Below are 12,045 nucleotides of genomic sequence, written 5' to 3'. Positions count from 1 at the left end.
GGAACCAACTCAGTAAAACACCGTCCAGCAAGAGCCTGCCCCCGTCCCAGGAAGGCCTCTGGCCTTAGAAGGAAGGAACTCCAGGGTAGTTTGTTCTCCACTGTCACTGTCCCACTTCCAAGAAGTCTGTTAGATGCTTAAAGCAGTGAGGTCCAGGGACAAAGGGGAAACTGAGCCTGGATGGGCCCCGATCTGGTTTCCCAATGCCTCCAGGGAGTTGTGAAGGGTTGGCAGCCTGGGACTGTGAACCTGGAAGCAGGGAATCATGCTTCAGGAGGAGAAATAAGAAGGGGCAGGAGAATCATCTTATTGCCTTTATTCTGCTGTCGGCCCAGCTGGACCCACTGCAGGGCACAGGGCCAAGCTTTTACACGCTCACCCATGCTCTCTGTGCAGGCCAGTGCGTGCACACAAACACACGCGCGCATACACACACACACACGCACTCACACATCCCGTCTCTGGCTTCGAGAGTCAGTCTCTGGGGGGCAAAGGGCAACTCCTTGGCCTGCCCCTGCCTGCCCTTTTATGACAGCACCAAGGGCGGGGGTGGGGCAGGGCCCTCAGGCCCCCAGAACAAATCCCTGTGCAAACTGGAGGTGCCGGCTGGCTTCAGGATGGGGATGTCACATTTCCACATTCCTGGAGTCCCCTCCTCCAGTTCCTGAGGGAGGGACTGCTCTCCACCTACCTGGGGGGCCAGACCCCTGCCAGGGCTGGGCCCTGTGGAACCCCGGCTTACCCCCACCTGACCCTGCCAGGACTTCCAGCATTGAAGAACAGACAAGTGTGAGGTTGTGGGGATCCCCCGCTGGAGAGCAGGAAGGTCTGGCCCTGAGGGGCTTGGGGAGGGGTCATCACCCCCTCTCCTAATCCATCTTCAATATGAAGAGGTTTGGGGCACTCTTCCTGGGGAGGGAGCACAGGCCTGGAGAAGTCCCAGCTTGGGCCCTTCCCAGTCTTCCATCTTCTGGGCCACAGCCTAAGGCCAGGCATCCAAAAGTCCAAGAGTCCAAAAGTCCAGCCGGCTGCTCGGCATCCCTGCGCAGTCCTCAGGGTCCCCCGTGGGAGCTGGTGTCAGACCTGCACAGGCAGCGTCTGGTTCATCTGCAGCCGCATGTCCTGGATACTGCTCAGGATCTTCTTCTGGTGGCCGGCCAGGGTGACCCCGATGCGGAGCAGGTCTCTGCAGATGAAGCAAAAGCAAGATCAGTCCCTCTCCTCCTGCCCTCAACTCGGGGCCCAGCCCAGGGCCCCCTGCCCTGCTCCTCCGAATCTGAGGCATACTTACTCTGCGGTCATCTGGGCCACCAAGTCAAAGGATGCAAACCCTGCACTGACGAAGCTCTCCTTGTACCGCCCCATCTTGATGGCCTCCAGCCAATCACCAACTGTCGTGAAGGTTGTGTAATCTGGGACCGTGCGGTCCAGGAGGGGCTGTGACATGCTATGGGAAGAAGAGAAGGACCTGTTGAGTCTTGAGGGCAGGAGGTAGGGCTACTGGCTGGGCGGGAGCAGGGGCAGAGGTACTGACCCAGACTGAGCACTGGCTATGACCTTGAGGCTGGCAGCATTGCGGATGAGCTTGTCCAAGGTATTGACGATCTGGGAGAATTTGGGCCTGAGGTTCCGGTCCCGCACCCAGCAGTCCAGCATGAGCTGGTGCAGTGCTGTGGGGCAGTCCATGGGCGGTGGCAGCCGGTAGTCCTGCTCCACAGCATTGATGACCTAGGCCGAGGGCCGGGAAAGCCAGAGTGAGCCACCGCCACCATCCCTAGCCAGCACCCACCCGCCCAACTGCACTGGCTTGGCCCCACTCACATCCTGGTTGCTCATGTCCCAGTAGGGTCGCTCTCCATAGCTCATGACCTCCCACATGACAATTCCGTAGCTCCAGACATCACTAGCAGAAGTGAACTTCCGATAGGCAATGGCCTCCGGGGCCGTCCAGCGGATGGGGATCTTTCCGCCCTGGTGAGAGGGGCACAGGCCCTTCACCCTGTGACTCCGAGCTGCCCCCCAGGCCGGAGCCCCTGCCTGACAGGCCCCGTCCCCAGTCTCCCTCCCAGTGACTTCCTGTACCAGGGAGCTGGTGTAGGTGGGATCGGAGGGGTCATCCTCCAGGAAGCGGGAGAGGCCGAAGTCTGAGACTTTGCAGACCAGGTTGCTGTTGACAAGGATGTTGCGGGCAGCCAGGTCTCGGTGCACATAGTTCATCTCAGACAGGTACTTCATGCCAGCAGCAATGCCCCGCAACATGCCCACCAGCTGGATGACCGTGAACTGCCCATCGTTGAGCTGCAGGCAACAAGCAGGCTCAGGTGTGCCCACCGCCCCATCTCGGTCCATGGCCTGCCCACCTGCCTCCCTCCCCAAGTACTCAGACTATGCAACCATGTCCAGAGTGCCCTGAGGGTAAGTGAGCTGCCCTACTGTGTGTCAAGTACTCGTAGACAACATCCCAATGAATCCCCATGAGGACCCACTAGCTCTTGGCACCCCCATTCTACAACCAGGCAGCTGGGACTCAGAGAGGTTAAGTCACTTGCCTGAGGTCACACAGGCAGTAAGGAACAGAGTCGAGATGTGAACTCCTATACTTCTGAAGGCCTGCTATTTCCCTGCACCCTGCCACCTCAGTAAATGCTATGGACTTGAATAGGGGCTATCTGACTTGCGTGTGGTAGGGGGTTAGCCCAACCCAACTCTCTGGGGGAGGGAGAGGCCCGGGCGCTGGCTCTTACCCGGAGGAAGGCGTCCAGGGCGCAGTTCTCCATGAACTCCGTGAGGATCATGACTGGCCGGCTTTTGGTGACCACGCCCTCAAGCCGGATTATATTGGGGTGATCAAACTGGCCCATGATGGAGGCCTCGCTTAGGAAGTCCCGCCGCTGCCGCTCGGTGTAGCCCACCTTCAGCGTCTTGATGGCCACAAACACCTCCCGGCGGCCAGGCTGTTTCAGTCGGCCCCGGCACACTTCCCCAAACTCCCCTGCAGGGCACAGGGCACCAGCTATGACCCACCCCGCTACCCAGCCCGCCCCAGCGTCTCACCTCTACTGTGCCCCAGGAGACTCACCAGCTCCGATCACCTCCTCAATCTTGACACAGGAGACGTCGATCTCCTTGGCAAACTCCCGAACGGCCTCATTAGGGTCCTCGTAGGTAAAAGGGTCGATATAAACTTTCATTCCAGGAGCAGCTGGAGGGAGAAGAGGTGGGCATGAGAAAGGAACAGGTCTTCAAGCCAGCCTCTCCCCGCGAAGGGCGCAGCTCCAGCAGCCTCCCCACTGAGCCTGGCCCCATATTCCACCCCCCCCACCCCCGCCCCCGGTGTTGCTGCCCTAACCTTCCAGCCCCCGTGAGAAAGCCTGGTGATCATAAAGGCTAGACACCTAGGACTCTACTCCTAGTTCTCTCATCTCTCAGCACATCCAGACCTCTCTCAGGTTCATCCCTCCCCTGGTTCTCACCGCCCTGACCTTGCCCAGGCCTTCCACACTCAGACTATTGCAATAGCCTCCCAGCTGGGCTCTCTGCCTCTGGACTTTTCCCACCGAGCTATCCTGCATTCCGCTGTCTTCCTAAAACAATCTGTTCATTGTGTTACGCCCCAGCTTGAGAGCCTTTCCAATTACCTATGATGGAGTCAAGTCCAAACTCTTCTGCCTGCCTTTCACGACCCTCTGCGGGCTGGCGACGACTACCCAGCCTGGCTTCCTAGCAGCTGTCAAACCAGTCTTCTGGCTGCCCCCACAGTTGGGCTCCCTCCCCACCCCGCCCACTACCTTCCAGAGGCTCCTCTGGCCAGGAATGCTCTCCCTCACCTCCCAAAACCCTGCTTATCCCGCCTGGCTCAGCTCCAGTCCACCTCCTCCAGGAAGCCTTCCTCTTCTCTAAACTCTCATGCCTTTTACAACAGGAGCACCCGGCTCAGTGCTTAATTGTTCTCTGATTGTTTCCTGTGTGTATGCTTACTGTCTTCCCCATAGGACTAACTGCCTCTGCGGGGAGGGGTCAGACCTCCGTCATCTCTGGGGCTAGCTGGCCGAAGTGAGTGGGGGCACAGGGTACCCGGAGAGAGATAGGGGTCAGGAAATGGCACTTGACTGGAAGCAGGAGGGGGCATTCAGGGTTTATCTATAAGGAATGAAGTCCCAGGCAGGGAGAAGGGTGTCTGTGAGCCCTGGGGGGGGCCAGGAGAGCTTAGGGAGGGTGTGGGGGGGCAGACGGGGGTCCAACTCACTGTACTGCTGCAGCTTCTCCGTGTACTCCGAGTCCGAGCCGTGCCGCTGCTTCCTGGAGGGGGCAGGGTGGAGGGCAGGCCTGAGACCAGCCCTATGGCTCCCTTGTTCAGGAGACCCTTGGGCTCACAGAAGGGGCAGAGAGGACACAGCGGATGGCCTGGGGCCAAGTGCCACACTTGGTGGTCACAGCAGCCTCTGGCGCTCTGGGCAAGGGGCTTCATGGACTCAGTCCCTAGGAAACCTGCCCAGAGATTCAGGGGATGGGGTGTGGACAAAGGGCAGGATGGGGACACAGGCAGGGATGGGAGAGGGCTTCCCCAGCGACGGCTGGCACCAGGAGGGCAAAGGCCCTGGGTCTGAGGGAGGTGGTGGCGGCTTGTCTCTGTGGCATGAGGGGCCCCAGGGTGTTAAGGGCAGTTCCGGTCAGCCCAGAGAGCAACAGGGCCTAGGAGTACCTGAGGCAGACGATGGCGATGACCACGACGGCCACCACGAAGACAAGGCCAGCTGTCGCAGAGCCCACGATGAGGGGGAGCTGCTCCTGGAGCTGCTGGGCCCCGGAGCCTGGAGACAGAGAAGGGGCTGCTGAGTGGAGGGACAGACAGTGAGGGCCATGATGGGGACAGGTGCGGGGGCTGCTAACCTCTGTCACTTGTGGTCTCAAACTCGGCGGGCCGGCTGTACTTCCCGTAGCCAGCGACTGTGCGGGCCCGGACCTGGACCACATAGCGGGCGTCGGGCCGCAGCCCGTCCAGCTGCACGGAGTTCATCTGGCTGGTCACTGTGGAGGCGATGCCCTCACTCTGCAATGCCAGGAGGCAGGGGGCATCCTCAGGTGGGTCCTGAGGCCAACTGCCCTGTTCACACCCAGGCCTGCCGCATGCCCCCTCCAAACCCAAGGCCTTGCTCCCAAGGGCCCGACCCCCTGTGGGGGTAATTTTCTCAGCCCAGCTCAGCCCAAGGCCTCCTCCTGCCCCTTGAGGCTCTGACCTTCTCAAAGTACTTCATCTCATAGTCCAGGATGACTCCGTTGGGCCGCTCCGGGGGCGCCCAGGACAGGGTCAGGCTGCTGCCTGAGCTGCTGTGCAGGCGTAGAGTGGGCACTTCGGACGGGGCTGGGAAGAGCAGGGGGCTCACCAGGGGCTCTCCGGACCCTGGCGTCCTTCCCAAAGACCCGCTTTCCATGGGACCCCCAGTGGTCCCTTGGCAGGCCCTGGGACACCTCAGCTCGATCCAGGGGAAAGTGAGCCAGGCCCTACCCGCCCGTGTCCCCTCCTCACCAGCCTGGTTGGTGGTGATATTCACAGCCGCATAGCGGGGCGGCAGAGGGCTCTTCCCCGAGACGCCGTTGACTGCCTGCACCTCAAAGGTGTAGCGCGTGTGGGCCAGCAGATGGCTGATGTGGACCCGGCGCTCTGTCAGGCCCAGCTGCCGAGGCACAAACTCCACGTTGTCATCACAGCGTGAGCAGGCTGAGGGCCCCCCAGCCCCAGGGCCTCCATGGCACTTCTTGCAGATGACATTGTACAGGAGGTCATCCCGGCCACCCAGGTCCCGGGGCTCACTCCACTCGAGGATCAGTGAGGTTTCATTCACATTGGAGATCACGCCTCGGGGCGGAGATGGCACGGCTGTGGGGGACATGGAGGTGAAGGTAGTGAGCGCGGGGCTGTGGGACCACCATTCTGCCCAGAGTTCCTGCACACTCCAACCTGCCTTGCCTCTGCTTTGATAAACAGAATAACTTTCCTACATTTCTTCACTAGGCAGACTCCTATTTATCCTTCAAGACCCAACTTGTGATGTCACTTCCTCTTGGAAGGCTTCCTTGATTGATCCACACCCTACACTCTGCATGTACATAAAAGAATTCCTAGACAAACTTCTAGCCCAGCTCTTAGAACATTATGGTAATTATCTGTTTTTATACCTATTTTGCCCAGCAGATTTTGAGCTCCTTTAGAACAATGACTATGTTATTCACTCCATACCCTCAACACCCGGCACAACGCCTGGCACACCAAAGGCCAGAGCAGGGAGGAGGTGGGGCACAAGGCCACGCTCAGGATGTGAGGCCCCCTTCGTGGATAGAGCGGGGCTGGGGAGAGGCACTTCTGTGCAGAGGGAGGGGCGATGGGCTAGAGGGCCTCCAGCTGCCAAGCTTCCAGCCAGTTCCTCATCGTGGCCAGGAGCTAGGAGGTGCTTAGCAGGTGCTGGCGGAGGGGTGAGCTGGCTGACCTGGATTCTGGCTCAGGGGCAGTCACCTCCCAGCTGTGCCATCTTGAATGCAACATCTAACTTCCCGAGCCTCAGCTGCTCCTCTGGAAAGTGGGGCTATTCATAGTGACTGCCTAGGCATCCCAGGAGGGCCCCCCAGAGGGAAGGCCAGCGGGGGGCGGGGGCGCCCGTTCACTCACTGGTACAGGCACTGTCCGCGGAGTCCGAGTCTGCGCGGTAGAAGTTATTGTGGCAGGTGCAGATGCTGGCGGCCGTCGAGGTGGTCCGGCTGTTGGGAGGACAGGGGAGGCAGGGCCCCTCTCCCTGCTTTGCCTTGTAGCTCCCAGGGGGACAGGCTGTGGGGGAGAAGAGGTTGGATGGGGCTCACCTCCCTTCCCCGCAGACACCGGACCACCACAGCTCCGTGAGAACCTGGCTCCTCCCCAGCCTAGGCCCTAGCCCCCCCAGACTAGACTGTGGGGCAACGCTGGGATGGCCTCACTCCAGCTGCAGCTACAAAAGGCCCTGTTGCCCCATGGAAAGCCCACGTCAGCGGATTCCTCCCGCCCCTGCCCCCTCGCCCCAACCCCGGGGCCTCACGGACGAAGACGTCAGCCCGTCACCTGGATGGCCTGGGCTTGTTGAGGCAGGGAAGACAGAGAAAGGGGGAGGAAGAGGCGGGGATGGGAAGGGACCACCTTCGGGGCCAGCAGCACCCATACCGTTCCCTGTTCTGTGGGGATGCCCCGCCCCTCCGGAGGCTCCAGGAAGACCATTCTGAGGACCCTGAAGGGCACCCTAGAACAGCCAGGAGGGGAGGCCTTGACACTGAAGCTCTCCCCCCACCCACCAGAGCCAGCAGCAGCTCCTTTCTGCCCTTGGGCAGGGACGGGGGTGAGGGCGGGTGAGAGGAGAGAAAGAAAGCAGGCAGGAAGGCTGGGGTCACCTGGAGTTCAGAGGCCTCGTGTCCACAAGGGGGCTGCCCCCAGAGCAAGCCCAGGGCCCAGGACCTGAGCATCCTAATCCCCAGTGGCCCTCCTGCCATCTGCCCTTGATCCCCGGACACAGGCCCTGTGGATCTAGGTGGCTGTATCATGCATTCTTCACACTGGAGCATTTGCTAGTCAAAGGGGGCACCAGTAATGGCTGAGTTAGGAAAACGGGTATATAGCAAGACCCTCAGGCGGCCGCCGCCTCTCCATGACCGCCTCTGGCGGGGGCACCATGGGGGACAATGTCCAGTGCCGGGCTTGCCCTTTCCTGGGGTTTCATCTCCCCTGACCAAGGTGATATTCCATCCTAGCTCTTTTGAGCCAGCGGGAGAGGGGGCAGAGGCCAGGCCAGCCTGGTTGCTATGGGAACCAGCATGCATTTCCTGCCAGGGACCTGCAGAGTGTTAGCCCCTCTTCAGGCTGTCAGGCTCATCACCCCACCCCCTTTCTCCACTTAGCAAGAGGAAATCTCAGGACAGGTTCCCATCGAGAAGTGGAGAGGGCCCGGAATGGCGCCGTTCACCTTCCCATGAGAACACTGGGCCTCGCAGCCAGCCTCATGCTGCCAAGCCCTCACACCCAGGGTGCGGTAAGAGCCATCGCTACCCCTCAGCACTGCAGGCTGTGCGCCCCAGAGAAGAGAATCGGGCAGTGGGAGCGAAAGATAAGGCCCTCAGCACACCATCCTGCATGGCAAGGCACAGGAGGAGGCTTCGTGCCAGCTTCCACATCCTCAGCTACGAGGCCGGAGTTCAGAGCCTCTCCAAGACTCAGTTTCCTTACTGGCGAAACAGGGAGATGACAGGAATCTACCTCACGGGGAGTGGTGAGGCTCCATGAGAGACCCCTAGGTGGACAGGTTTGACACCTGAGAAGCTTAGTACGGAAGTCTTAGCAAGCCATCAGAGGCCAGCAGATCACCTGAGGTCGGGAGTTCAAGACCAGCCTGACCAAGGTGAAGAAACCCCGTCTCTACTAAAAATACAAAATTAGCTGGGTCTGGTGGCGAATGCCTGTAGTCCCAGCTACCATGAAGGCCGAGGTAGGAGAATCACTTGAACCTGGGAGGCGGAGGTTGCAGTGAGCCCAGTTGGTGCCATTGCACTCCAGCCTGGGTAGCAGAGCAAAACTCCATCTCAAAAAATAATAGTAATAATAATGGAAGAACACCCCAGCTCTCATGGATCCCAGGGCTCTGCAGACTCAAGGCCAACACTGAGCTGGTGGCTGTGCTCCCATGTGGCAGACACTGTCCTAAGGGCAAATTGCTGCTCACGTGAGCCTCACTACAGCCCTACGAAGGAACCTCATGATCGTCCTCATCTTGCACATGAGGAAACCGAGGTTCAAACAGTTAAGTAACTTGCCCAGGACTGGGCACGGTGGCTCACGCCTGTAATCCCAGCACTTTGGGAGGCCAAGGCAGGCGGATCACTTTAGATCAGGAGTTTGAGACAGCCTGACCAGCATGGTGAAACCCCGTCTCTACTAAAAATACAAAATTAGCCGGACGTGGTGGTGCGTGCCTGTAATCCCAGCTACTCAGGAGGCTGAGGCAGGAGAATCACTTGAACCTGGGAAGTGGAGGTTGTGGTGAGCTGAGATCACGCCACTGCACTCCAGCCTGGGCAACAAGAGTGAAACTCCATCTCAAAAAAAAAAAAAGTAACTTGCCCAAGGTCACGTAAGTGGTAGGTGGCAGTCAGGACTGGACTTCAGTACTGGGCCCTCACCACTGTGTGATTTATATGCTGCCTCCCAAGGGGCAGAGGAGAGCCCAGGTTTTTTAAAAGGCCATGCACAAGGTGCCCACAGCCCCTGTGCCCTCAGCCCTGGGGCCGACCTACCACTTGCAGGGTGAAGCACAGACTCAAAGCAGGACTAAGCGGGCATCTCTGCCAGCCTCCTGGGCCTCTGACTGGGCCCTCCAGCGGCCTGCCTGCCGAAGGTTCTCCGCGTCTCTCTTCCTCTGTCTTTCATTTCATTTTTGCTTTTCCTATCCTTGTGTCTCTCTGCATTTTCTCTCTCAGCTCCCTCTTGTGCACCCCCTTCTCTGCATCTGATCCCCCACTCTTCCTTTTCCTGCCTCCACTGCAGAGCTGCTGCCAGACCTCCTGGTCAGACAGCAAGCAGGAGCTGGGGCACGTATGTAGCCATGGCCCAGGCCCTCCCCACAACCCTTTCCCAGGCCGGTCCCCACTCACGGCGGCACTGGGACTCCTTGGCAGCTGGCTCATGGCCGGTGGCACAGGTGCAGGCACCCACGGGCACCATCCACTCCCCGTCGCCGTTGCAGTAGAGCTTGAGTGGCACCGACACCTCCACGGCGTTAGGGATGCAGGTGCCAGGAGCGATGACCAGCGAGGTGGGCTCCGCCCCAGTGAGAGTCTCGGGGAAGAGCGCGAAGCCTGCGGTGGTGGATGCACACTTCTTGTAGAAGGCGCGCACGGAGATGAGTGACATGCAGGCGCCCTGGTCTTGGAAGGCCAGGTAGAAGCCAGCCTTGGAAAGTGGCCCAAAGCTGCGCACCTTGGTGTTGACGCGGCCGGCGTCGAGGCGCGAGAAACTCTCATCAGGGGCGATGGTGTCCACTTTCACGTAGGGGTTCTCCATCCAGAAGGGGGAGGAGGCGGAGGCCACATCGCTGTCGGCCTCGTAGTAGAAGAGGTTGAAGGTCTCCTTGCAGGAGCCGGGGATGTTGGGGATGCTGTTGCAGTCGCGCACCGTGAACTTGAGCTCCACGTAGACCCGCTGCACGTCCCGCCGCCAGATGAACCCCGTGCGGAGCCAGTTGTTCTGGCTTGACTCGCGCACGTTACACACCTGGTACGTGCGGATGGGATTCATGGCCTCATCATAGCCACTCACCTCTTCCCACTGTGCAGGGACCAACGAAAAAGAGAGCGTGAAGCTGGCACGTGCCCAGCGCTTCCCCCACGCCCAGACTGCTCTATTTACTTCACAGGGATGCTTCTACGGTGTAGTGGCTGAGCATAGAGCCTACATGGGTTCAAATTCCAGCTCTCTGCTTGCTGTGTGATTATGGGTAAGTCAGTTAATCGCCACGTGCCTCAGTTTCCCCATCTGTAACATGGGGAGAATAAAGCTGTGTAAGGAATAGACTTTAACTGGATAAAACATTTAGGACAGGACTAGGAACATTAGCTATAATATTTGTGATCTTTATGCGTCAGTTTCATCACCTGTAAGATGGGGCCTAATGGAACTGAACGAGGCTGTGAGGAATTACATCAGGCTGATAAACGTGATGGGCTTGTAACAGCGCAAGCACTTCTTTACTGGCCGTCACTATTAGCATCGCATTTAATCTTCACAACTCCATGAGGAGCCGCATCTGCTGTCTTGATGTTTAGAGATGGGGAAGCCAAGGCTCGTAGGGGGAGTTGTGCCCAAGGTCACAGTCAGGCTGGGTGACTGCAGGGCCTGTGGTGCCATCCTACTCCAGGGTTCTAGAGCTTAGAGCAGCCATGAAGGCCATCTAGGGAGGTTAATTCGAATATCTGAGAGACGTTCAGACTGCAGGAATTTAGCAGTCAAGGTGTGGTGGTCCAGAGGGGTAAACGGCCTTGCCGAAGGTCACACAGCAGGTTAGAGATCTGGAACTAAGGTTTACAAGCCAATGCTCTCTCCAGGGACCCAGGGCTGAGGGAGATGGTGGGGATGGACACGCGGAGGGCTGTCAGAAGCAGAGGGAGTGGGGCTGGGAGGCAGGCAGAGGAGTGAGAGGTAGAAATGCCCACAGAGAAGGACCACGAGGTGCTTCAGAGGGTGACAAGTGAGGAGGATGGGGACAGCAAAGGAAGTGAGGGTGACGGGCAGAGGGGCATGCAGGCTGGAAGCGGGGGGCAGCCTAATGGCAACCAACGCTCAGGAGAATGACGGGAAAGTCTCACCCCAGTTTCTGGATGAGATGTCCACGCCAACTCAGATGTCACCCATTTTGTGTCCATGAGGGTCTCTGGGGAGATAACGGAGGAAAAGTTCAGGGACTAATTTCAGGAGGAGGAGAAAGAAGAGATTGCAGCTGGTGCAGGGACGCGGGGACTCACGCCTGGAATCCCAGCACTTTGGGAGGCTGAGGCGGGTGGATCACTTGAGGTCAGGAGTTCAAGACCAGCCTGACCAACATGTTGAAACCCCATCTCTACTAAATATACAAAATTTAGCCGGGTGTGGTGGCACACGCCTGTAATCCCATCTCCTCAGGAGGCTGAGGCAGGAGAATCACTTGAACCCAGGAGGCAGAGGTTGCAGCGAGCCGAGATTGCACTACTGCAGTCCAAATTGGGCAACTAGAGTGAAACTCCATCTAAAAAAAAAGGAAAAAAGAAAAAAGAAGGCCGGGCGCGGTGGCTCAAGCCTGGAATCCCAGCACTGTGGGAGGCCGAGGCGGGTGGATCACGAGGTCAAGAGATCGAGACCATCCTGGTCAACATAGTGAAACCCCGTCTCTACTAAAACTACAAAAAAAATTAGCTGGGCATGGTGGCGCGTGCCTGTAATCCCAGCGACTCAGGAGGCTGGGGCAGGAGAATTGCCTGAACCCGGGAGGCGGAGGTTGCGGTGAG

At 58.9% G+C, this 12,045-nt stretch overlaps 1 protein-coding gene across 1 annotated transcript in view; it reads right to left on the bottom strand.

Annotated features, from left to right (window-relative positions):
- Positions 1 to 299: 299 nt before the first annotated feature.
- The window catches only part of EPHB3 (EPH receptor B3), a 20,879-nt gene continuing 9,133 nt past the window's right edge, over positions 300 to 12,045 (bottom strand). The window contains exons 2-16 of the mRNA XM_017538377.2: positions 11,371 to 11,435; positions 9,661 to 10,333; positions 6,665 to 6,820; positions 5,528 to 5,878; positions 5,238 to 5,362; positions 4,891 to 5,050; positions 4,703 to 4,811; positions 4,247 to 4,299; positions 3,080 to 3,202; positions 2,745 to 2,992; positions 2,083 to 2,298; positions 1,822 to 1,971; positions 1,535 to 1,728; positions 1,292 to 1,447; positions 300 to 1,186 (exon numbers count right to left, since the gene is read on the bottom strand). Coding sequence (XP_017393866.1) covers positions 1,078 to 1,186; positions 1,292 to 1,447; positions 1,535 to 1,728; positions 1,822 to 1,971; positions 2,083 to 2,298; positions 2,745 to 2,992; positions 3,080 to 3,202; positions 4,247 to 4,299; positions 4,703 to 4,811; positions 4,891 to 5,050; positions 5,238 to 5,362; positions 5,528 to 5,878; positions 6,665 to 6,820; positions 9,661 to 10,333; positions 11,371 to 11,435 — 2,888 coding nt within the window. The 3' untranslated portion in view covers positions 300 to 1,077. The remainder of the gene's footprint in view (positions 1,187 to 1,291; positions 1,448 to 1,534; positions 1,729 to 1,821; positions 1,972 to 2,082; positions 2,299 to 2,744; positions 2,993 to 3,079; positions 3,203 to 4,246; positions 4,300 to 4,702; positions 4,812 to 4,890; positions 5,051 to 5,237; positions 5,363 to 5,527; positions 5,879 to 6,664; positions 6,821 to 9,660; positions 10,334 to 11,370; positions 11,436 to 12,045) is intronic.

The sequence above is a fragment of the Cebus imitator genome, unplaced genomic scaffold, assembly GCF_001604975.1.
Source record: "Cebus imitator isolate Cc_AM_T3 unplaced genomic scaffold, Cebus_imitator-1.0 Scaffold111, whole genome shotgun sequence".
Lineage (NCBI taxonomy): Eukaryota > Metazoa > Chordata > Mammalia > Primates > Cebidae > Cebus > Cebus imitator.
Note: the sequence above shows the minus strand (reverse complement) of the source record. Positions and strands in the feature narration are given on the sequence as shown.